Below are 26,604 nucleotides of genomic sequence, written 5' to 3'. Positions count from 1 at the left end.
AGAAGTTGCAAGTATCATTCGTTATTTTCAAAATAGAAAAATAATTGTGGACCATAAAGGGCAGCGTAAGTCCAAAATTATTGAAAACATCTGCCTTACATTTTTTGTGATCTCCAGTATTCCCACTAAGGAGAGAGGAAACACATTGAACACAGCCAGGTAAAAGAGCACTGCACAGGTATTGCCTTCTTCCTGAAAGGCAATATAAAATAAAGTCACTTGTGTTATTACAACCTTAATGTGACTTCCCATTGCCCAATATCCAACTGACAGCACAGTGATCGATTGGTAGGTACAACCTGTTACTGAATGAGAAACCCAAAGGCACAGGAAGAAGAGGGACCAACTGGTAGAGGCACATTTGCACCTCAGTTTGCATTTTGCTTGAACTTTTCTTCATTTCATGCTACACAACAGAATATTTTGTATTCTAAATGACATTACTGTAATACTAAACAGTTAGGTTAACACACTAAGGGGGGGAGATATTCATATATATGAAAGGAGAAAGGGCAGAGTAATGTGAGTCAGTTTTCCAGGCCTGCCTCCATAAAACAAGATGTATTCTACATTTCTTTTTTTTTAAATTTTTTATAGGTTATGTTTTATTTGTTTTAATAAACATTAAAACAAAAAAAAATACTAGATCAATAAACATGTGCGCAGTTAAACATGTGTCACTGGTATTGGATGATTTACTTTCAAAGGTTTCAGCTTATTTTGAGGTTGAATTAGTCTTGGAAGTCATTACAGGTACAAAGTAAAAAAGATGCATTATCAGGTTGCATAACATCTCTTGGTTGCGCACCCGGGCCCATTTCCCACCAAAGACTCCATACCTTCTCAAATTCATCTGCTGTGCCTCTCACTTCATACTTGAGCTTTATCTTGGGTATCGTAGAATTGACTAAGTTTATCCAAGAGTCCTTTGTGGGAGGGGTGGGTCCCATCCAGTGCATAATTACACTTTTTTTTAGCATAGAACAACAGTGCCCTAAATCTCAATCTTGCATAAGTAGTGGGCACTAGGTGTTTCACGACACCCAGGAGACATATTATGGGAGTATTTGTGGGAATTCTAGGGTGGTTGCTAAAGAAGCCATTGCTTGCAACCAGTAGGTGTTTATTACTGGGAAAGACCAGATCATGTGAAGAAAGTTGGCTACTGGGGTACCACACCTGGGGCACGTGTAATTGTCCTTTTTACCCATTGCCTTTAGTTTAAGTGGGGTTGTGTAGAGCTGGTGGAATACTTTGTATTGTATCAATCTATCCCTCATTGCTATCAAACTTTTGTACATAGTTTTTGTGGCCTCGTCACAGTCAACCTGGGTGAGCTCTGGGTTGTTAATTTTTTCTACATTTCTTCTAAGCATGGTGTGAGGAGGTATTGTCTGGATGGAACTCCTGCCCTAATACTTACAAAAGAGAAAAAAATTATGTATGTATATTTTTATTTATATACCACTACTTATGTACACAGCAAATCTAAGCATTTTTACTTGCAGGCAGGGGCGTAACTACAGAGGAAGCAGACCCTGCGGCTGCAGGGGGGTCCAGGAGGTACAGGGGGCCCCATGAGGCTCTCATTGATGAGCAATTTGAACATATATTGGTAAAACAGGACAAACACTGGATATGTTGGGGGCCCTAAAATTAATTTGCTGTGGGGCCCAGCAACATCTGGTTACGCCACTGCTTGCAGGGTAAAGAGAAAACTCCGGAATAGTATATTCTAGAAAGTAGAATTACTGATTCCTACTCCCTTTACAGACAGTGCTATCCAAACAAATAATAAAGTCCAGTAGAGCACAGTCTTAACAGAGATCAGTTTTCATAGAGATCCGTTACATATATTTGTTCAGTAAAACCATTGATAAAGTCTAACAAAGAGGTGTTAAATTCTTTTTAAATAAGAAGAAAGCAGAATAAATCATGACAGACTCATCTGTGATTAGATCACAGAAATATTTAAACAATTGTATGAAAGAGATACAAAGCCAATAAAACTAACACTGGCTTCTAATAGGATACAAGTCATGCCGTAAACATATAGGCAGCTTACAAGCACTCACCTCGTGGATCATTGTGGCAGATTTTGTCTGAATCGACTTAAGAACTAAAGTCTCTTGAGGACCATCCCAATTAATATACCTGTTAACAATAAAAACACCAGTATTCAAAAGGGGCGCATACACAGAAACATTTTCCTTGTTCAGATTTTGTTCTAAAATATTATATAATTTTAGAATATATAAACAACCTGTTGTGACCATTCATTCTGTCCCCTCTCCGGTATGGTCTCAGTAAGAGCCTCACTCACTACATGTATTCATGAATAAGCCCTATGGTATGCCTAATTCATTGAAACAACAGCACTACTAAATATAAGATGCATATAATTCAAGGTTCTATTTGTACCCTACAGGGCTCAGTTTCTACAATAAAATTGGTTTGTTAGTACTATTGCCAATGCACAGTTGCAATTTGCACTACTGATTCTATGTTACTTCACATATACAATTCTGCCGATTCATGGGAAATGCTGCAAACCAGTCAAGAAAAGGAAGCGTTTGCCATCAAAGCAACATCTATATACATGATGCAGCAACAATTGTAAATGTTGTAAATGAGGGGTTTAAACATTCCATACTAAACAAATAAGACATTCAAACTAGATATGGTTGTCTAAAGGAGTGCCCCAATACAAATACCAGATTTACCGAAGATCTCCTTTCGATTAGCTGACTTCTCCTGAAGTCAGACACAAGGTCAGCTATATTAAAGCACTACAAATATATGTGTAGTGTACCTGAATTTTCTGTATGAACCAAGATAAATCTTTTCAAGTATTGCTCCAGTATCTGCCGAGATACGAAGCAGAAAGTTTTGACCAGTAACAGCCAATAATGACGAGGTATAATCAGAAGGATGTGGGAGAGACTCTCCCTGAAAAAAAAATGAACATGAGTATAATCTTGGAAATGAATGTTTATATTAATAATTTAACATGCATATAATAAAATATATGAAATGCAGTATAATTAAAGAAAATGCAGCTATAAGCAACATATTGCCTACACATGTACAGTAATTGCCTTTAAAAAGTTGTATCTGTTTCTTGCTATTCTTTGCACTGCTGGTTCTGACTATTAAAACAGAAAAAAAATCAGAAAGCCAGGTGATTAAAAGACCTGTGAAAATGTGAAGAGAGCGAGAAAGAGATACTAACTTTATATTATAGGTTCCCCTGGGGTAGGGACTGATGTGAATATGCTGGCGTTATATAACAGACAAAAAATAAAAATAAGAAATCATTCCAGACCCCTGTGTTCTGTGTAAGTCACTAACAGTTAGGGTTGCCACCTTTTGTCTGGCCCCTTAACAGCTCATGCCTTAGAAAAGGGAGTGGAGCTGTGAAGGGGTGGGCTAAGACATGATGGGGCCGGGACTATGACACAAATTAGAGGCAGAGCTGGGGCACTGGAAGCCGAAGGGGAGGCAGAATTGGGGGAAAAAGTGGTTGAAATATGGAATGGGCAGAATAGAGGGGGTAGGTATCGAAATTTGGCGGAACAGGGGCCGACAAATAGAGTTTACACATTTAATAGCAAGTACAGTCAGTAAATTTGTAATACCATCTTCGACCCTAGCTGGTATTTTATAGGATAGGCCGTTGAAATACCAGTTGGGTGGCAACCTTACTCACAGTTTAGACTTGAACTCAAGTTGAATGTAGTGGGAATGAATGTACACTGTATACTAAAAATGCTAAATGCTTTCTTGATATTATAACACTTGAGAAAACAAGTACAAAGTGCCTCAGTAGTGTATTATGGAAAGATGCCTTTATTAATGGAAATAACAGTAGAGGAAATATATTGCAACTTACCAATGGGCATTCACACAACAGTGCATCTTCAATTTTTTCTAACTTTGAACACCTGGGCATTTCATACATCTGTTGTGGTACTGCTGCAGTACTGTGATTAGAAAAAATATAAACTATGAATAATATTACTTATTTATACTGGTATATAAATGGAGAATGTGTTTAGTGTGCTTCATACAGATATGGGACTCATTATTCAAAAGGCTTGGAGCTGGAGTTTTCTGGATAAGGGGTCTTTCATTCATCTTCAGATACTGATAAGTGAATGAGCAAGAAATAAATTCCATGTATTTGTCTCAGGTTGCCTGTAAAAATAGATTTTGCCTTTTTCAACATATTCCCCATGTTGGGTTAAGTCCTTTCATAAGTTATGTGTGTCTGATTACTCAGGAAATCACAATTCCAATCACAATCACAATATGAATCTGGTGTTTGAGAAAAATGAATTGCATCTCTATGACAAAAGACAGAATAACCCAAATTACCTGTTGAAGCAGCCACGGAAATTATCAAAATATATTCTTCCTTTAGCATAATTAATAGCCAATTTGGAATGTTTTGTCCAGACCCTTCGAAATACAGTGTTTTTCTGTGAAAGGAAGAAGTTACATTTAAATTATTATCAGAGCAGTGTTATGCTCATAGCTCATTAAAGGAGAAGGAAACCCCCAGGGCGCTAAACCCCTCCCCCCCTTCCCCTGTGCTGCCCCCCCTCCCTCCTCCCCCCTGGCCTACCTGTCCCCCTGGGCAAATGCCCCTAACTTTTTACTCACCCCTCTGCGCAGGTCCTGTCCACGGAGTACGCAGTCGCCATCTTCTCCCACGCGCGTCTTCTTCCTGCTCTGATCGGCGTTTTCTGGCGCATGCGCAGTAGGAACAGGTACCGGTACGGCTCTACTGCGCATGCGCCGAATGTCACGGAAATGTCACGCCGAATGTCACGGAAAACTTCGTGACATTCGGCGCATGCGCAGTAGAGCCGTACCGTACCTGTTCCTACTGCGCATGTGCCAGAAAACGCCGATCAGAGCAGGAAGAAGACGCGCGTGGGAGAAGATGGCGACTGCGTACTCCGTGGACAGGACCTGCGCAGAGGGGTGAGTAAAAAGTTAGGGGCATTTGCCCAGGGGGACAGGTAGGCCAGGGGGGAGGAGGGAGGGGGGGCAGCACAGGGGAGGGGGGGAGGGGTTTAGCGCCCTGGGGGTTTCCTTCTCCTTTAAGGTGGTACAGGTATGGGATCAATTATCCGGAAACCTAGACTTAAAGTGATACGGACACTAAAAAACAACTTTTTAATACATGAATGTACATGAAAAGTTACCTATAGGTCATGTTGCTCGTTTTTTGCTGAGAGGTTTGTTTTTGTAAGCAAATTTTAATTGAAGTTTCTAAGCCTGACTGTTTTGCCAATCTGACTGTCCCATCTCAACCTGTCAGTTAGAGATTCTAATGCTAACGGACTCCTGCTGCACAAATATGGCAGCCCCCTCATACAGGAACATGGGGCACCAGACAGGTAATGTAAAAGCATTGTGCAAATACTTTATGGCAAAGTTATAAGTTGCTTTCAAAGGCAATATTATGATAGATGTAAAAAAGTTTAATTTCTGGTGTCAATTACAGAAAGAGCAATTATCTGGAAAACCCTGGGTCCCGACCATTCTGAATAACAGGTCCCATACCTGTAATTTACCTTAGATCGATATATACAATATTTTGTTTTTTAGTCTAAATATCAATATCATGTCACAGCTGTACAGTAAGAACTCACAGATCTCATGGACAGACAGTGCTGTAATTCATCCGGTGCCACCCTATGCACCGGACCTAAGAGAAACCCCTGAGGCTGCAATTTGCACATGGGTGTGACATATGGCAATACCAGCCAGCTACACGTTGCCTCCTTCCCCTGGCTCTGCAACTGAATTTACTCAGGAAGTCTTCACCAGCTGGGGGTATTTGAATTTTTTCTTGAAAAATTGTATTTCATTGTACAGGCAAGGGCCCTCTGGTGCCTATATAAATACGGCCCTGTGAACAGGCAAAGTAAAGGAAACTGCAAACTTTATATTAAACAAACACGAGAAACAAGGTAGCCTTATGCATTTCGTGCACAGGGCACTTAATCATAGGCTGCAAGGAAGGTAAATTAAAGAAATGTTAAAAGAGATCCACAATAGGCTTGGAAAAGTATCTTCACTTATAGAAGAATTATTCATGTTAGCAAGATCATCAAAATCAGAATTTAGACCTGAGGGTTGCCTAGTCCTCAGCATAAAATTCCATTTTACTATTGAGTAAGGGGATTACCTCCCTCCTATAGGGACAAGCACTACCCATTCTATACCTATTAGAGATAGGAGATTGATTTTACAATTCGAACAAAGTGAAAAATGTTCAGAGACATTAGTAACCTTGTTCCATTTAATGTCTGATATACGCACAGAACAGTCTGACGTACATATTGCTTTCTGCATTTCATACATGCTAACAAATAAATGGCATTTCTTGAGTTACAGTTAATAAACTGTTTAATATGGGGATCTGTGAGTGTTGTTGTGAAATGATTTTTCTCCTCAAGCTGTGATTCTTCTCCTGCATGCGCACCCAGACCCCACATGGCTACTAGTGAGCTAATTCACCTGTTTCTGGGGACACACTAAAATATTTTTATTTATGATGCATACATATTATTAAATTGCAAATGATATTACCTTACACACAAGCTTCCTTATAATTTCCAAATTAGTCCTATAAATGTCCCCAGCACTATCTGGAAAATAGCCTATTGGTCTCTTGCACACAAGGGAACAGATATTGTTGACAGCTTTCCTTCTGGATGACGCCCTTCTGAACTGCCCATCTGGCGAAGGGGTTAATTCTGTCTTCATTTCAGTTCTGATGGTCAATTACTATGGCAGGAGCACATCTCAGCTTTAGTTTTCTTTTATTCCACTGGATATGAAGAATTTTAATGAATTTATTTTTCAACTGAGCTATAAGGAAAAAAAATACTGGTTTATATTTAGTACTTGCAAGTTCTTCAATGTGTTTAGTTCAATATATTTGAGAGCTCATTATCCTTTACAGTAATGTACATCAGGCCTTACACTCATTTATGCTCCATTAGCTGATGTGTTCAGTCACAGGGTTAATATGTATGTATTTATAAAAGGACCAACATTCCAAAGCATCCAGGACAAAATGAAGCTAACTAGAAGAAAAAACAAATAACAATGGCATATTATATATTCCTGTGACTACCCACTTGTCCTAAAGCTTTATCAGTTGTCCTACCCTGCATACCCCACAGGTGATGGAAAAGTCCCTAATAGGATGCAAGTATCTACTATGTTATAAAAGATAATATCTATTCTAATATATATATATATATATATATATATATATATATATATATATATATATATATATATATATATATATATATATATATATATATATTAGAAAGGAAAACCCTTTTGGCTGTACACACCCCTTTCCTACACATAAACAAAAATTTGTGAAACACTGCAGTAAAAAGTGTTTTTTCCCTGTTATGGTATATCCTGACATGATAACTTCACTTAAAGCAAAGACAGCTAACACCACTTCTTGGGGTTGTTTATTATGGTGACTGCACCATGGCTTACTGGTGGCAGGCTTCGTGATTTCAAGTGATTTTTGATGATGAAAAAAATGTATGTTCCTTCCCTCATGTTAAACAAGGGGTGTAGGGCTCTCTCTGAATACACCAGCCAACTCTACCTGCTATGTTCTATTGCAGCTAGAATTTCCTGTTCATTCAGATCACCAAATGGTTTACCGACTGCTAAAAGGCAGTCTGAACAACACTGGTATCCTTTGTTCTGTAATTAAACTACCTACTAGAAAGGTTGTCTCCCCCTAATTCAGGCTTACACAGTGAACAAAACATAAACGGGGTCATGGAAAATAAAGTCTTAAGTAACTTATTGCAACCAATCAGACATGTGAATAAATCTAGTTACAATTGTTACCGTCCATCTTTATTATGTGCAAGTAAATAAAGTCAGACTAAGTGGTGTAACCAGTGCACACACCAAGCAGTAACATCCCATTGGGTCTGTGCAACAGTAATATGGTAAATAAAAGGCTACACAAATGTCCAGTTCCCAATATCCCCCACCTACAGTGTATAAGTACTCACAAGAAATCTATATACTTCAAGCTCTTCATCTTCTCAGTCTCTCCATGCTACACTGCTCTGTACAGCCAGTCTGGCTTCCTGGTTAGCTGGTCACATGCTCCCTCTATGGATGCCTTAGTGGGACAAACCTTTCAGAGATGCATACTCGTATCTAGGGCTAAAGCAGGATCAGTGAAGCAATACAAACAGCCCAAAAGCAATAGCAAATGAGCCAATTGGCGATTATTCCAAACAAGCAGCTTACATACTTATTAGTTAGCAGCCTAACCCGAGTTTAATTTATTTGGTACACTTCCTTGGAGGCTCAAAATCTCTGCTACCATCTAGTGGCATAGATTGAGAAATAATAGAATAAAGCTTACAGATATTTACAGTGAAGTGAATTTTAGATTTTATGCCATGTTTTCCTAGATTTTACACTAAAACGTTGTCCTGATGTAACGCTATCTTGGGCTATACGGGCCAACCGGGTTAATTACCAGCTAGTGCACTAGAGCATGGGTTACACGTGACTCTTTAACACTTCAGGCTAGGGCCATCGCTACATGGAAGATAAAAGATGTGGTGTAGTTTAACTACAACTCCCACAGCTACTGTGCAGTAAAACAGGAAAAGAATGGGTGCCAGGAGGTTCTTGCAGTAAAACAGCACAAAAAGCTTTATTGAACATCCACAGGGCTTACTCACATCACAGTGGTTCAGCAACAAGTGGTACAGGCACATCACATGCAGAGCATAACACAGGCTGACACTCCCCTGGGACAGACTTGGCAGGAATCTCACTTCACCACAGTGACACACCTAGTAGTGGCCTGGATCACCTCAGGGAAATCCTCTATCCTGATTTCCTCTCCACTGGGATCCCTACACTACAGGAAATATGGCCTGGGAGAGATACCTCCAAACTGCCACTCCTATGTTGGAGCTAAGAACTGCTCTTTTTAGCTCAACCCTAACTGACTTACACTCCTAGAGTGTACTATTACAGGAGCTACACCTGCCACTATCTAATGCCTCATTCATGGGGCCCTGTACCCCAATTTTACTACACTCTGTTCCTTAGATGGAAGGCAGAGAGAGGAAGTGCCACTCCTTTCCCAGCACTATACCAAAGCGAGGAAGGAAGTGGTCACAGCACCTCCTGGTCAATATCTGGGATATGCAAATACTTAAACTAGATACATGAGCATCTGCCGAGTAACTAGGAAGATCAGGAAGTTATGGACTTAAAGACATAGAGACACATTTAACTCTATGGGTCCCTACACTGATTTCCCAGAAAATGCATGTGTGTGAATTTTGTAGTGAAATTAAGGGTTTCTGCTGCACAGAGTAATCATTGACATTAACACAGTAAATATAAATATGTCACAGTAAATATTATATTTCAGAGTAAAACTGACTTCTGTGCTAGACATCCTCTTCCTGCTTCTTTTTTCATGCGGGTGAAAACTTTAATAAAAAGCCATCTTTTTACTCTACTGCATATCGGCCCTGAGATTTTGAAGAAAGAAGAAGAGGATTACTCCATGGTGCTCGCTGAGAAGAACCCTGGGCCAGTGAAGGCTTCTGCTAACAGAAGCTCTGGCCTGGGGTATCAGGTAAGTGATTACAATCACTTGGGGAAGCCTAACTTTTGGCACCTCAAGTGATTGTGAATTTCCTTCTCTTTTAAATCCTCTTGGTTGGAGGGTTTTCAGTTTGTAAATTAATCTAATTTACAATGCAAACTAGGGCCTTTAGTTGTGTGCTACAGCCAAATTGTCCCAAAGTGCCATGCTTAGGGAACCCCTTTCTAATATTTTGAATTTGTTCAGTTAGGTAAGTTTTTAGTTTCTTAGTAGTTCTCCCGATATACTGCTTCCACAAGGGAAACTCAACAAATAAGCTATTAATGTTGCAGTTGTTTTACAATATATTATTTTCCTGAGAAATATTTTGCCATGTTTTCAATATCATTTAACACAGATTTTGGTGCTGAAATGAGAGATTTTGTACTGAAATCCATTTTGTTTGCCTGCACCTGAGTGACACTGGTCTGCGGGTTGAGCTATCAAAAGCAGGACTGTCCCGCTGAAAATGGGACAGTTGAGAGGTATGCTTTCCATTTAATTGCAATTAGGCTTGGCTTGTTTCATCTGTTGCCAATCTGGCCACAAGTGATCTGTGTAAGCCATTACGCTGCATATTAAAACCCCTACACTGCACTGACTCGTTGCTCAACGTAGGTCTATGTTCCATAGTTCCTGGGTGTGTTAGCTTGTCTGATCCTGTTAATTGACCTCTGCCTGACCTTAAGCCTTGCTGCTCTTCTACCTGTACCGACCTCTGCCTATTCTTAGACTATTTTATTAGATCTCCTTACTGTAACGCATATCTTTTTGGTTTACCCTTGGCCTATGACCTCAACTATGCTTCTGCTTTCTGATTTGGTACCGTATTGCCTGTTTGGTATTGAATCAACCTGTTCCTTGACCATACTCCTTGTTCCCTGTCCTTTCTGTGTTCGTTACGGTTCCCTTGCTTGACCAGAACTCCCCCCTTGGTCCTCTCAAGTTAAGACTTGGCGGTATCCGAGTAGCAGAGGGCTCTCCCGAAGTGAAAGGTAGTTGTTAGAGGCCAAAGGGTGAGCCAAGAATGGGACCTTGGGGTTTTTTCTGGGTTTTGGGATACCAAGAGTTATTTGGCTGGTATGGAGTCCTGTCTTTAGTAGAACTGGAGGATTTTTGAATGGTTGAAACAAAGTCATCATACAACTAAGAAGGCACTGGTTCAACCAATAAGAATGTTGTTTTCCAACAAAAAAAGTTATTGTCCTCCTCTTGTATTGCAGGATTGTCCCTTACATTTTTGTTGCATTTGATCTTATCCTATGGAATGCCAAAAATCTGAAAAAAATCTGTAAAAATTATGGTTTATCCCAATGTTATTAATAGGGAAAAAAAATAAATATATAGGAAGGCCGGTATTTTTTTCCAGAAAAGGTAGCAACCCTATCCCCAAATGATGTGTCACTTCATCATACCTGTGTCCTGAACATGACAAACTAGTTTAACAAACTGATAACTGCCCTAGAATACTGCAATGATTCCAGTTTTTGTCCACAACCCTCCTGCATACCATTTATTTTGTAGGTACCCAAACCAATGCAGGATCCCACTGCTGGGATCTCAAGATACAGAGATCCATTGCAGTGAACCAATTAAATCATTTTTTATTTAGCTCCTCTCTCTTTTTTGATAAAATAATTGTAATTGAAGCCCCTGCCTCTCCAAATTATGTAATACATTAATAGTGATTATATGTGAGATATTGCTCTGTAAGGGACACGTCCGTTTTAATATATGTTTCAGCCTAAAAACTAAATATTTCTTGTGAGAATTTTTTTCCTTGTTCGGAAATGCTAGTGTTCCTTGATGGAAAATGGGCGGTTTAAATTGCTGAAAATGTGCTTCTCTGAAAGGATAAAATGGATTCATCCATTCACACTCACAACCAGGACTGGAATTACCATGGTAACGGCTGATTCCAGTAAAATAGTAAACAGGTGGCTATTCCCAAAAAATAGGATGATGGAAAAAAATCATTGAAACCTAGATAAGCAGAGAAATCCTGTGGGTCTAGCGCAATAGGCAGTTACAGAGATTAATATATCCCCCTGCCCCCCCCCCACCAGGGGATTCCAGACTGCATTCTGTGTATAAATAGAATGGCCAAACATTCTCTAAATAAAAATAATACTTGGAGCCCCAGACTGTCCATGTGATTCAGTCCCAGCCAGCCAGCCAGCCAGCTAGACATGTGTCTCATGAATAAAGCATATACATTTACATTTGCTCAAGCTGCAGCAATACATACCCATCATGCTGCACTCATTCCCCTTGCTCATAGATTGAATATGGCTTGTTTATTTTTGTGTTTGTTTTGTTCTCCCCCCATCCCATGTATGTGATATGCATACACAAATGCCATTGTCTTAGCATATTTATCTTGCTTAAAAATATGCTTTTTTTTATATCACCTGACACTAGAGGGCTCTATGCAGACACATTGGTGACTAAGTAATCTAGAAAATTGCCAATGGGCAGGTCCAACATGAAATCCTCCCTGATTTATACATGATCGTTACTCAGACATTGGTCTAGTGCCACCAATTGATTGGACTGAATGTTATTATTAATGTTCAATGCTCACTAAATGGTGCTATTCCTATATGAATGCAGAATAAATATAAACATACCAGCAGACGGAGGCAGATGACCTACACTTTAATGAAGCTGACAGATGAGTGGGTGGACCCCTTGCATTTCCTCTATTTTCTCTTGTGACCTGGCAGCGATGTCTCCAAAACAGAAAAAAGAGAGATCAACAGAGCCTCTTTAAATTTCAGAAGCCTCTTCTCCAGCTGAGCAATGACTTGGCACAGAAGCCTTTTCACCTGCACCTTCTGAAAACTAAATGTAGTGGGCTAATGCTGTTGCAGGGGCAAATGGGCCACCTATACTCTATGGGGCATATTTATTATGTATACCATATATATGAGCAAAGCCGCTTTTTTTGTATGACACTAGTCCTCTAGTATATACATAGATACAAAACAAAGATAAGGTGATGCGTGACTGGACACTTATAGTAACATGTAACCAATCTACACATCAAAGCATGCCAGTTTGGATAGTGGCATATCAACAGTTACTTATAGTTAAAACGTAACTTTTAATGTCCTCAACCAATAAAACACTCTCATTGTTACACACACCCACTAACCGATCAACCTGTTGGTAGTACTGGTCATTGTCCTTAAAATAACATGTAATTAAAAATGCACAAGGTGGATAAGTGAAGTCATTACAGAGGCATACCTCCTGTAATCATATTCAAATATTTGAAATCTTGCGCCCGCTTCCTCCCTTCCAAACAGTGCCCTCCGCGCATACTCTGCCTATCTACGTTAGGACTGAGTGGGAGCTAAGCACTCCATGGGCTGTGGACAGGTGGACAGTGGAGTGCTTAGCTCCCACTCAGTCCCAATGTAGATGGGCAGGGAATGCGCGGAGATTGGCAAAAAACCTAAACAATTCTGCAATAAATACAAAGGAACAGCGTACATTCCTAACGCAGGGCACAATGCTATTTTTTTCAGGTTTTTTTTTACCATGGACAACTACTTGACTCTGGTATAGTATTCTCTATTAATATGATCTATGTAACTTTAGCAATATTATGTTTGTTTTTCTTTTCCTTTTGAACCATTTTTTTATGTAAACCCATCCCCACCCCCACCCCCAGGGGTGCTGGTGCCATGAGGTGAGTTAAGAAATTCTCCTCAGGCAGCAGCGTGGAACAAGTTACCAGGGGCGGCAAGAGAAGGGAATAAAAAGCTGCTTTTTTAGTGTAAGAAAGCGCAATTGTGTTCTCTGCAGTAGCAATGTGGTCCCTCTTGGACCCCCTCTGGCACCAGAGCTGCACCAGTGAGGCGAGTTGAGAAACTCACCTCAGACGGCAGCGCCCCACTAGTTACCAGGGGCGGCAAACTGCCGCTCCTGTAACTTTAAGAGCCGAATTTCCAGTATTCAAATTGGAAATACGACTTTTCTAGCGCAGGAAGCGCAATTGCTCCTGGTCCCTCCGCCGATGTTGTGGACCTGCTTGATCCCCTCCAACACATAAACGGGAGTGCGTGGGGGCAGCAGCAAGCTGCCTCAGGCAGAGGAGCCAGGATCGCCCCTGCCCTCCGGTGCAGGAAAGGTAAGCGTTGGGGGCAGAATTTCAGGAGCCACTTGAGGGGAAGAAGGTAGACAGTGATATTCTAAGACAATTTGCAGTTGGTCTACATTTTATATAGGAATAACTTCATTCCAACATGTGAATTGTTGGATGATGTAGTCCTTTCGTTGTTTAGTTTGGTTCAACTTCAGAGTTAGGCACCGCCAGACCAGTGACTTTCACAATATAAAGAATAAACTCTGGAGAACCAATTGCTGATTAGTGATTCATTTATTCAAAACCAGTGCACGACATGTTTCGGGCCCAGTGGCCCTTCAAGCACCTGAGGAAGGGCCAAAGAGTTTATTCTTTATATTCATTCCAACATGTACAGGCACACTGATGCAGTTCAGTTTATAGATACAGTATTCTTTTTTGAATGGTTAGAAAATAGTGCAAACCAGTAGAATAAAAACACCTGGCTAGTGCCAAAAGTGATTTTTGTTTGCTTGAATTTTAGTGTTTACGCCCCTCTCCCCACTGTATTAATGAGCTGCCCTATATAAAAGGGGAGACAAAGATTGTTTTTTTCACCTTGTAAATCCCCAGCCAGTTGTTATGCTGGAATTAGAGCTGATTAACAATAATTTGAAGAAGGGCAGAGTCATTATAATAATTTTAGAATACACTTTTAGGAAAATGTCTGTAATTTTATATTGTAATTTAACTAACTACTTGAGGTTTAGAGTAAGGATGAACAGTCTGCCCCAACCCGCTCCTTGTGTGTATATTTATTTTGGGGAGATTATTCAGTAGTTGGGCTATTTATACTAGAGGCAAATCTCTTCTTGTTTACACATATGCTCTTATCTATTTCACTCTCAAACAGGGACTTTTTGTAAATATGTCTATTTTTATTTCTCATATTTAATCTTAATAGTTTTAGGTACTCTTTTTTTGAGTCAGTGAATTAGCCCCTTAAAGGAAATATAAATCCTCTACCTATATTAATGTAAATTTGCAGAGCACTGTAGCAATTTTGGAGCAATTACCAGGGGTGTAAATAAGGGCCATGTCTCAAGGGGGCCCTGTCAATGAAATCGGCACTGCAGCCAGCTACCAACTATAGCAATTTTCATGCGAGGGAGCCCCATAATATATTGTTTTGTGGGGGACCCATGATCCAAAGTTACACCACTGTAAAATATAAGGTCACTTTTAGATCTTCTCTTAACAACAATAGTGACTATTTTGCTGCCAGCGTGATTTCTAGCTCAGTAGACAAGAAGCAAATACTTAGGGACAGAATTATCAAAGGTCGAGGTGAATTTTGGAATTAAAAAAATTTGAATTTCGAGCTATTTTTGTGTACCTCGACTAGGGAACAGTCCAAATTCGATTCCAATTTGAAAAAAAATCGAAAATTCAAATATCGAAGTTTATGTACTGTCTCTTTAAAAATTTGACTTTGATTATTCACCATCTAAAACCTGACGAATTGCTGTTTTAGACTATGGGGGACCGCCTACAACCTATTTGGGGTCAACTGATGGACTTTGAAAAATCTAAGTTTTTTTTTGAGGAAAAACTTTGATTCGAATTCGATCAAATGCGCTATTACGTCAATTCGTACAATTCAGCAGAATATGGACCTATTCGATTGAAAATGGACCTATTCGTCCAAAAAAAACTTTGACTTCATTTCGGTTGGTCTTTTTGAATTCAAATTTCAAAGTTTTTCATATTCGAAATCTGACCCTTGATAAATATGCCCCTTACTGTTGGCCACCATAGACTTTCACGTCACGTAATTTTGGCTCAAAACACAGCAGGAAGCATTTCCTGGCCTTGCAGAATCAGGGCAATAAATACAAACTTATATAGAGGCGCAACTGCATCCATTTTGCTGGGCAGCAAAATGCTTTAGATGAGCAAGTTTTCTCCCTAGAGTTCTGCCCATTAGGAGAATTAAGACTGAAAAACTAAAAAAAAAAAAGACTCATTGGGTCAGAAGGAGTATTAGATTAATTGCAAAATATGTTGTAGCTAAAAAGGGGATACAGTATATTAATAAGCAGAAATTTCTCCTCACATCTTAAATATATAATATGTATAACCTTGTATTTATGAAATATAAAGACCCATGCAAAAGTTGTAATAAATAAGTCAAAAAAAGGTTCCATTATGAATTAATTTAATCAGAATTAGTGCCTTAACAGGAGACACTGCATACCCATTGTTTTGGGGCGGGGGGGGGGGGTCAGAAGAGACTCAGTCATTGCATATGTGCATTAATGCATCTGCTGTGTGTGCTGATATAAAACAGTTCATCTTCCAGAAGGCTTTAACGATCTAGGGCACCCAAAACAATTTTATTATGGGGCTCAGTTCTAGTTAGAAATATTGGAATATATTTTTCACAGTGTGCTAGTTATAAATACTAACATTATAGCGGGAATTTATCATGTTTTCTTTATCAGTCTCATCAGCAACATATAGTTACATTTTGCATTTGCTTTGCTGTTTGCCTGTAGCCTTTTCCTGCAAAGTTTCTATTTCTTTGTGCCAGTGCAGTTAAAATAATATATCTGTGTATGTTTTCTTTAGAAAACATATAGTACTTTTATTGCAGATGGGAAAATCTGGTGCATTTGTAATATGGGAGGCAGAATAAAAAGCCACAGGGAATTAGAGTGGAGCTGAGCTGGCCATGAATAATGTCTAGTTGGTCAAGATAAATAATCGGGGATTTGTGTCTACCAAAGACAAAGGATGCAAATAGAATTCAGAAGTAGCAAGGTGCCCATTTCCGTGCCCCCATCTCTCAAGGACGTTTGCTGAGTTCTCTTTGTTGAAATATAGATTCATGGTTGAAATGTGTGTCTGTTGCAGATGATAGTAAATAAAAAAACCTATAAAGCAAAGGAAAGTATTTCATTTCAGGATGGGAATTATGCTGTGAGATGAAAAGCACACTCACTTTAAAATTCTGATTTAACTTATACTTAATAGTAATGAACAACAGATCTTTATAGCACTTGTATCTGTTATATAGTAATGATGAAGGTGTCATTTATTTAAAAGTTTTTCTACCTAGGGCAGTGTTTCTTAGGCTTGGGACCACAGCTCTTGACAGAATTTAACTCCAGGAATCCTCTAACAAATAAGACGGGTTTAACTGCTTACCTGCCACAGATTGTAGCGTATACGGCATTGGCTGGGAAGTATCTAACTGCCACCTTCATAGGTTCAATGTTCCTGTGTTCTTTGATCTGTGATGTACCTTGTTGTGTCTAGCAACACGCAGAGCAGCAAGTTCAGAGGATTTCAGCAGTGGATGTGTGAAAAGACAACTATACCTTAATTTCTGTGTATTTACCATTTGTCCAGTAGAGATATATAATAATGTCCTTATTGCTCTGTATCTCCTAGGTTCTATCAAAGGAGAAGGAATGCTACGGAGGCATTTTATTGCCAATAGATTAGCTGCAATAGTGCAAACTAGAATGCAATATTTATTATGTAGAATGTTTTACCATACCCGAGTAAAAAGCTGCAAAAGCTCTCTGTTTGTTTAAGATAGCAGCTGCAGTATTAGCTTGGTGAGACCACTTCCTGCCTGAGTCTCTCCCTGCTCACTTATAGCTCTGGGCTCAGATTACAGCAGAGAAGGGAGGAGGGGGCAGGAAGAGGAGCAAACTGAGCATGCTCACACCCGGGGCAAGGAGTTTAAGATGAAAGCAGGAAGTCTGATACAGAAGCCCATGTGTACACAACAGAAGGAAAGAAATGCAGTGTTTCTTTTGACAGAGGACTCTGAGCAGCATACTTTGAGGGTTTACTGGTATATTTAGGTGGACCTTTCTGATAAGGCTTACTTAGTTTTAACCTTTCCTTCTCCTTAAAGGGTTTCCTTGCTCAGTTTGTTTCAGCCTCATCCTCTGTTATTTAAATGATAACTGGCCCCACCTTCCCATAGTCCCCCTATGCATTAGACAAATTGGCCTAATTATAAAAATTTGTGATCACTTATTTTCAGCAATTTGGTTACATTTCAGCAGAAAAACACAATCTCGATATTTTTTTCAATTTCAAAAATGTAGCAGCTAAAACCTGGCAAGCCTGTTGGTTGGTGGTGAATTTTAAACGCGTTTTTTTAACTAGTCAGATTAGTAAAAATGAATAGAATAATGTGTTTTGAATTTTCTTCCATGAATTAAGGCAATCATGTTTTATGATTTACATTTTTTGTTTATAAATAAGCAAGCTATTTTCATAGTCTTCTTAAGTAGTCAGTTTTGTAAAAATGAATAGAATAACGTGATTTAAATTTTCATTTATTAATTAATACAAAGTTTTATGATTTGTTTTTTTTAAAATATGCTAGCTCGTTAAAAAAAACTCAATTGAGTTCAATCAGGTTTTTTTCATTTTCCATTCATTTCTATAGAAGATTTCTATAAAATCTTTAATAAAAAAATAAAAAAACTTCACTTCATAAAACTAAAATATTTAAAAAATCAAGATTATTTTTTTCCAGGTGATTATTATAGCATGATGGAAATTCAAAGACTATGGATTACCTGTTGGTCAGGACACAAAATTGGGTTCTTCATTCTGTTTAAATCTGGGTCCCCATGGTACCTTTTAATATAGTGACAATTAGCTCTGCAATAGACAATAATTAATGGTAAATAATTATTTCTGCACCAAACTGTGGGCAAAATTACTGACAATATTAAAAGAAACCTAAGAGTCCCCAAAAGATTAAACATTTCCAAGAAATGCCTGGGTTGCAGAACAATAAAATGTATAGCTGATTTCTAATTTGCATCCTAGGAAAAGTGCAAATGGTTTCAAAACTGCATTCTCTGTAAATAGCTTATTGAATCAGCCCCATGTGAGCATGCTCATTCATAATGCATGAATCAAGGTTAAGTTAATTTCTGCACTCAGAAAGGTTCATTCATGGGTCACAAGTTAATTGGTGCTCGAGACACAAATATCTTTAACAAATCTTGTCCTATTGCCACATTTATTTAGGATGATTAGGCAGTGAATCTAGCAGCAACTGTGCATATGTTATCTATCACCTGACATGTTGCATTTGTAATGGGGAGAAAACATCCGAATACACAGCGCACATGTTTAGGCACGCCTGAATGCAGCCAGACATCTTTTAGAGATATAAACGATAGCAGAAATGGTTTCTGGAGATAGAAATTTATAAGAAAAATTGTGCTTTTAAAGATCCACTAGAATCTCATCTTTAGAGAGATTATTTAATGGAAACATAAAGAGGTAAATGTATAATTAATTCCCTTATTGTTTGTTTCCCCTAGCTTTTAATCTTCTTTAGCACCTAACACCTGCTGTAGTAAGTCCATTACAAGTAATCAACAGTGGTGGCTCAAAAAGTATATATGGCCAGCTATAGGCTTTAGGTTTAAGGTTAAAAATCCCCTTAGGCAAGGATGGCATGGGTGGTCAATATGATCCAAATATTGGACCCCAGGCTACCACTGGATCTGCCCGAACTGGCCCATTGGACAAAGACCCTTTAGCTGTGTGACCTTGCCATAGAGCAGATCTTTAAGCATGTGGCCAGCTTTAGGATTTGGCTGAATCTAAATCATGCAAAATGTGCTTGTATTTGCCATTTCCTTAACTGAATCAATCAAAGCGTAGAGGAAACATTATATTACATATTTAGCTTTAACAGGAACTTGTTCTTGGGCTTAATCATACCATGTACAAAAAGATACCACAAATTTCCTGTTTTTTCCTAGTTTTAGAACTCATGTCTCTAAAGCCTATGGCACATGGTAGGTGGCACATAGGATTTCAATATAGCTTTGCAGTTATAAGCAATATAAGGATGGTCTGATTGGAATTGTCCACCTACCTGAAGATCCTCTTGAACTATGGTAGGCAAGTATATGCTCCGAAATCCTATCTAACTGGACAAATTCTTACGAACATTTAAAATTCTGCTGCATGACCTGTGTGAGTAAATCTCCATGTCCCCTCCTGCACACACACACACATGCACATAGGGGCAGATTTACTAAGCTCGAGTGAATTTTTGAATTTAAAAAAGTTTGAATTTCAAAGTAATTTTTTGGATACTTCGACCATCGCTTAGGATACTACGACTTCAAATTTACTTTGTTTCGAAGTAAAAATTGTTTGAATATTCGACCATTCGATAGTCGAAGTACTGTCTCTTTAAAAAAACCTTCAACTTCATACTTCGCAAAATCAAACCTGCCGAAGTGCAATGTTAGCCTATGGGAACCTTCCACAGCACTTTTCTAAGTTTTTATTGATCAAATAGAAATCCTTCGATCGATCGCTAAAAATAGTTTGAATTGTTCGTTTCGAACTATCTAATCATTCGATCGAACGATTTCTATTTGTTCGTTCGTTCGATCGAATACGCTAAAAATCCTTCGAAAGTTTTTTTAACTTCGAAATTCGACCCTTAGTAAATCTGCCCCATAGCTTAGTCATATACTGGAAAATTTTTATTAACTTATTATATTGCCTAGTTTAAAATATAAGGCCTATGGCTTATGTGGCTTTACAGGATATTGCCACGGAACTCGAAGGTGACATCTAGGGGCAGATTTATCAAGGGTCAAATTCAAAATTCTAACTTTTAAATTCTAATTTTGAATTTTTTAGTGTAATTCGACTAGGGAATAGTCCAAATTCGATTTGAGTTTTTAAAAAAATTTAAATTTGAAATTTATCATGTACTGTCTCTTTAAGACAGTACATGATAAACGGGACGTATTCGTCCCTTTTATAAAATGTATAATTAAACCATAGAATTCTTAATGAATCAGATGAAAATTGAGCATAGGACTGGCCAGATATGGGATGACTTTGACGTAGTTGGCCAGCTTAAATATATTGCAATATATGGACAAACAATCCCTGTTTTGTTTAAAGGGTAAGGCATTTTTCAGTAGCAGTATGCACAAAATGTCGCTGTCTTAAATATATTGATAATGGGTTGAGTGCAGAGGAATCTTGTATTTGTCTATATGTATTTTGTGGTCACACCCTCATTGCACCCCCGCCTAATGATTTTAAAAACTAGTGGTGAGCACAACTTTCCCCTGTTTGTTATAGTTATACAGGAGCAGTGACCAGCTCCATGTTGTAGCTCCCACCCCCTCCAACTATAGTCAGGTGATCCCACTGGTGTCTAATAAAAGGGCAGCCAAGTTTGGGAGTTTTACTTTGAAAGCAGCTAGTAAGTTGCAGGTAAAACGTATTCGTCCCTTTTATAAAATGTATAATTAAACCATAGAATTCTTAATGAATCAGATGAAAATTGAGCATAGGACTGGCCAGATATGGGATGACTTTGACGTAGTTGGCCAGCTTAAATATATTGCAATATATGGACAAACAATCCCTGTTTTGTTTAAAGGGTAAGGCATTTTTCAGTAGCAGTATGCACAAAATGTCGCTGTCTTAAATATATTGATAATGGGTTGAGTGCAGAGGAATTTTGTATTTGTCTATATATATATATATATATATATATATATATATATATATATATATATATATTATTTTTTTACATACAGGAAGGCAGGGTCCAGTATCAAAAAAAAAAAAGCCACTTGAAACCCTGCCTTCCTTCCTTTTACTGTCTCTACCTCCCTGCAGCTTCTTCCACGAATACAGAGCTGCTTGCATTTGGCAGTGCTGTATTCATGAAAGGCAGATGGAACAGGACATAGCCAGACCTGGGGCAGAAGTACTGTGTGCATGAGCAATAAAGGGCCCACTCTTGTGCCCCTTAGTGCTTTTGTATTTCTGCCCTGGTCTTGTTAAAAGATTCTGTATATCTGTTTGTGATTGTTATAAAGACTAATTAATATAAGGCAATGTGCACTGCAGTAAAATCATTTAAAGGAGAACCTTATGGAAAGGTATGATACTAGCCCAGGGGTACAGCAGCCCTTGCGTGCGCGCACGCACGCACATTACTGTCATTACTATCAGAGGCACTGCACATATATAACTGTCATTACTATCAGAGGCACTGCACATATATAACTGTCATTACTATCAGAGGCACTGCTCATACTCGGTTGTCTGCTGTAGATAATTGTTAGTGCCGATCGACATACTCTTTGCATTGTAATATTAACTACAGGGGCCGTGCCAAGAGTTTATGTTGAGAACACCCACTCTGTGTATGAATTACATAATTTCTAGTCTAACTCTCTGTGGGGATGGAGCTGTCCGAGTCCATGCATCTGTATAACTACCTGGGCAATGTTTAGCACTATTCTGCATTAAATATATATAACTGGCTTAATTTCTCCTTTAATTTACATATCCATCATAAAAATATTACTCTTATCCTGAAAATTATTTCCTAAAATGGAGCAAGCAATTGGAAAGATATAATTATTTATTCATTAAATAAGCAGCGACAGCAATCATTTACCATCTGTCCGGTGTACACCAATAACAGAAATGGGCTCCAGGAAGACAGTTTTCTCTGCAAATTAAATCAACAACCAGCCTTAAAGAACACATTGGCCGTTTTTAACATTTTCTTGTTCTGTCTTCACTTCCCTGAACTACGCTGATGCTTCCTTTTATGTATCCTGCAGTATTCACAAAGGCAAAATAATAATATTAGGATCCTTGAGAGGTAATTGCATTTTATAGCAGTACTCAACATTTAGTTCTAAAAGTGCACTACTGTACAGTAAGCAAGGGAAGTGTGTAAGCACAGAAGATCAATTAAATACAAATTTCAGATAACAACCTAAATGTGCATTGTATGGGTATACCAGCTCGTTCTCACACCCCACATTAAAGGGAAAACTGTACCCCCAAAATGAATACTTGAGCAACAGATAGTGTATATCATATTAAGTGTCATATTAAAGAAACATTTTTACATCTCTTGCCTTGAACCACCATGTGCTGCCTCAGAGATCATCTGACCAGAAATACTACAGCTCTAACTGTAACAGGAAGAAATGTGGAAGCAAAAGATAGAACTCTGTCTGTTAATTGGCTTGTGTGACCTAACAAGTATGGTATATTTGTGATATTTGACGCTAATGATCTGATTGGCTGGGGGGCGTGGTGTTTGGGGTCAATGATGACACACGCATAGCCGAATTTGCATGCGCGTCATCAACATAGGGAAAAAGCCGAGCCCTAAGACATGCGCAAAGAACAGAAATTTTGCTCTACGCGCCTCAAGGCTGCCTCTGGCAGCAGGGAGGAAGACACCTGCAGATTTAGTGACGTCACCCGAGTCACACACGCCAGTCTATGCAGAGCGCTCATGCTTCCACATACCAGCAGGCAGACAACTTTGGAAACCTGCAGTGAGTTATCTGTACACTAGTCTTAAGGTAGAAAAGCATTTATGTTTTGCCTTTCCTTCTCCTTTAAATAAGTGGGAGTATTTTGTACCACTGGTTGTAAAATGGTGTCTAAATAGATCCCTATAGGATGAAGCAGTGAATCACACCTGGACACTATGGGTCGGCCAGGAGGGTTGTTGAGGCTCTTGTGGATCTTGGGTAGAGTATAAAGCACAGGACACTTGCTGTAACAAAAAATCTTTCAATTGAGCATTTATTACTTTATCATCGAAAGCATCAGAAGTTACATTATAGACTATCTTTACAAACCTAGAAATAGGATCCCCAGATAACTTTTCATACGTCCCTGGCTCAGAAAGCAACCTCACAATTTATCAGCTTTATAGTCACTATAATTCAATAGTACAATCCCTCCCCCCTTATCAGCAGGGCAGACCACTATGCTGTTATCACTCATAAGGGATTTAATAGCAGTACGTTCAGCTATAGTCAGATTATTTCTGTAAACTCCACCAGAATGTTCAGAAGACACATTATTTTCCACAGAAGTCAAACAGTTTAATGGCTGGATTGGCTGTTGGAGGGGTGAACACACTTTTTAGTTTGAGAGACACACAGCCTGTGTGTTGTTTTTGAAATGGTCCTTAAGATTTAGTAAACGACTATATATACTATATATATATGATATTATTATATTTTGCACAGCTAAACTGTAACTCTAGTAAAAAAGACACCTTTAGTTAGAAAGTTTGAACAAAGTATGCATAAGCTGACGCGCCCCGTCAAGGCAGTGTCCAACCGTCATTCCTAACTAAGTGAAAAAAGAGAAAGTGTTATCTTTGGGTTTTCCCAGGGGGCTATATGTTGGAGAGTCAAGCAAAGTGGACCAGTGAAGGACCTCTGCAATCAAGAACTGGTCATAGCTGGTCATAGTCAAAAAGGAGACAAATATCACAGTATCCCAATATGGTAAATAACTGACCAATCGCAATGTTTATAATTAACTATAAGCATGCAAACTCTTGTGAGCAGTGTCCTCTGATGCCATTTTTATTCTGTATCCCTTGTCTGTTGAATTATTGCCTGCTTGTTATAAATGAGTGTAAAGCGTTGCATAACTTACAGGCACTATATAAATAAATGATAACAATGTAAAAAACGTTCATTTTCAGTTGTCCATAGGAAGCCAAATTAAAGAGCAATTGCTTATAAAATGGTCACTCTGGCTAGAGTACACCTTAAAAAGCCCCAACATACATTAAATAATATTTAATAATGTTTCAAGTGTTATAAAGAAGGATAATGGTGAGTCAGGTGCCCCCTCCTTTCTTATGGCACCCTACGTATCCACACAGGTTGAACACCCAAAGACCCTTTACTGCATATTCACCTTTATTCTACAATATTCATCTATTAATGGCAAATCCATTTTATAAACTGATGTTACATGTAACAGTATTTTACAGGATGGATATAAATATGTTGCCAATGGGCAACATCTTAGTGCCTTCTCTGGGCACCGGTGATAACTATTCAGGATCCATTTGCTTAACATTCACAGATATGGAGAATAGTGCGGAGTTACTTGTTCATTTATTCCTATTGCTGATTCTTTTCTTAAGAAGTTAATTAACACTTACTTAAGACATTATTTATTGTATCACATGTAAAATGTGCAATATGGTGGTCAGACATTGTGCATGCTGAAAGAACTTATTCAGGAACATACTGTATCTCTGATATTCAGGCAGGTAACAATTGAAAAACTTTCAAATATGCATGAAAAGCAACTTGTCTAGTTATATGGATAATCAAGAAAGACGTGAAATGGATTTTTTTCCTTAATAATAGATACCCCCATGGTATTATATCTGACTTTGATGTTTCTTGTTGTTATTAATATATACTGTTCACATTCATATAAACTCTGATTTCGGTGTATCATGTTACTGTTTTTTTCTGTTTTTAAACCTTCTGTTGGTTTATCACGTCTGTGAACTCTATGACATTCTGTATGTGTGCTGGAAAGGTGCTAGGTCTTTTTCATAAAGGGCTTTGGAGTGCTTAGGAAGGAAATGCCCAGCCCAGCCTGATGTTTGTGTATGTAGAGTATCTGTTATATAATTTATGTTGTTAGACATTTTCCATTGCTGTGTCTAAAGATAGTCAGCCAAACCAGTTCAACTTTTAATTCCAGTTTCATGATGATGATGAAACATATACAAATTTAAAAAGTTAAAGAGGCAGTTCCCATTTACATTAACTTTCCATATGATATAGACAGCAATATTCTGCAATTAGTTGTCAGTTTTTAAAAATTATTTTGGAATTTTAGCAGATCTAGGGTTGATATGATCCAGTTTACCATAGCAACCAGACAGTTGAATGTGACACTGGAATATGAATAGAAGATGGCCTGAGCAAATAATTTAGTAAAAAAAAAAGGAACATTAAAAATTTTTTAGCCTCAAAGAGCAATATAATGTCTGCTACTGCTCCGTGTCTAAAAGCTGGAAAGAACCAGATGAAGTTGGCAAATAATTAAAAATCTATTGAAAAGGTGTTCAAAAAACCAAATTACAACATTCTAAAAAAAAGTACATTTGATAACTAAATGTTAACTTTAAGGTGAACTACTGCTTGTATAAAAACTGTTTCTCTACATTGTTTGTGCCAAAGTCAGTTATTTTGTTACAGTTTGTTTGTGCTGGAGTTGGATGAGTGAGCTCTAATTCATCTGCTTGTAAAGGGAGCCCCCCTAAAAGATATTTTGGCTCTAAATGTCAATGAATATCTGACAACCAACTCCAGCATGAAGACAGAATAAGGATATCTTGTTTACAATAATTATGAATTTGTTGAGATTCTGTTTCCTGGTGTCACTGACCTTTAGGGCTCTTACACACTGGCTTTTTTGTGTGTTTTAAAATGTATTTGAGTATGGAAAAACACATTTATTGCATCTATATTTGTTTGTTTGTTTTTGAAATACAACAATTGTAATTTAATTTTTGTGAGTTCCAAATGCAACCCTCTAGTGTGTTGCCTTATAAACATGCATCAAGTGCATAGAAACTCGACTGCATTAGTACAAACGGAGAATATAATGAAATGAATTTGCTGATACCTTTAGGTGTGTTCAAACCTGCATCTCAAACTAAAAAAAACACCCATGTGTAAGAGCCCTTAATGTTCAGGACACATTATTTCTTGTTCTTTATATGTTTCAGTTGGTGGGCCGATAATCTGCCATCCCAGAGCAGACCAAGTTGGCAGCTTTTTTTAACCCTATGTGGCTAGCTTTACTACTAACAACAAATTAAATACAGTAGTAACATAGTTAAGTTGGGTTGAAAAATTCCATCAAGTTCAACCCCTTCACACAAACCCCACTAACCCCACAACACTCTAAAAACTAGAAATACCAACATTATATATTAACA

The 26,604-nt window shown here is 38.3% G+C and overlaps 1 protein-coding gene across 1 annotated transcript; it reads right to left on the bottom strand.

Annotated features, from left to right (window-relative positions):
• Positions 1-575: 575 nt before the first annotated feature.
• Positions 576-8,153, bottom strand: dcaf17.L (DDB1 and CUL4 associated factor 17 L homeolog). The gene is given in 6 exon segments (NM_001096802.1): positions 576-2,154; positions 2,813-2,949; positions 3,893-3,983; positions 4,378-4,481; positions 6,607-6,888; positions 8,079-8,153. Coding segments are annotated over 5 exon segments (654 nt in total). The 5' UTR covers positions 6,784-6,888; positions 8,079-8,153; the 3' UTR covers positions 576-2,009.
• Between the last annotated feature and the right edge of the window lie 18,451 nt (positions 8,154-26,604).

The sequence above is a fragment of the Xenopus laevis genome, chromosome 9_10L (genome assembly GCF_017654675.1).
Source record: "Xenopus laevis strain J_2021 chromosome 9_10L, Xenopus_laevis_v10.1, whole genome shotgun sequence".
In the NCBI taxonomy this organism is placed as follows: Eukaryota; Metazoa; Chordata; class Amphibia; order Anura; family Pipidae; genus Xenopus; species Xenopus laevis.
This window is presented reverse-complemented; position numbering and strand designations above follow the sequence as displayed.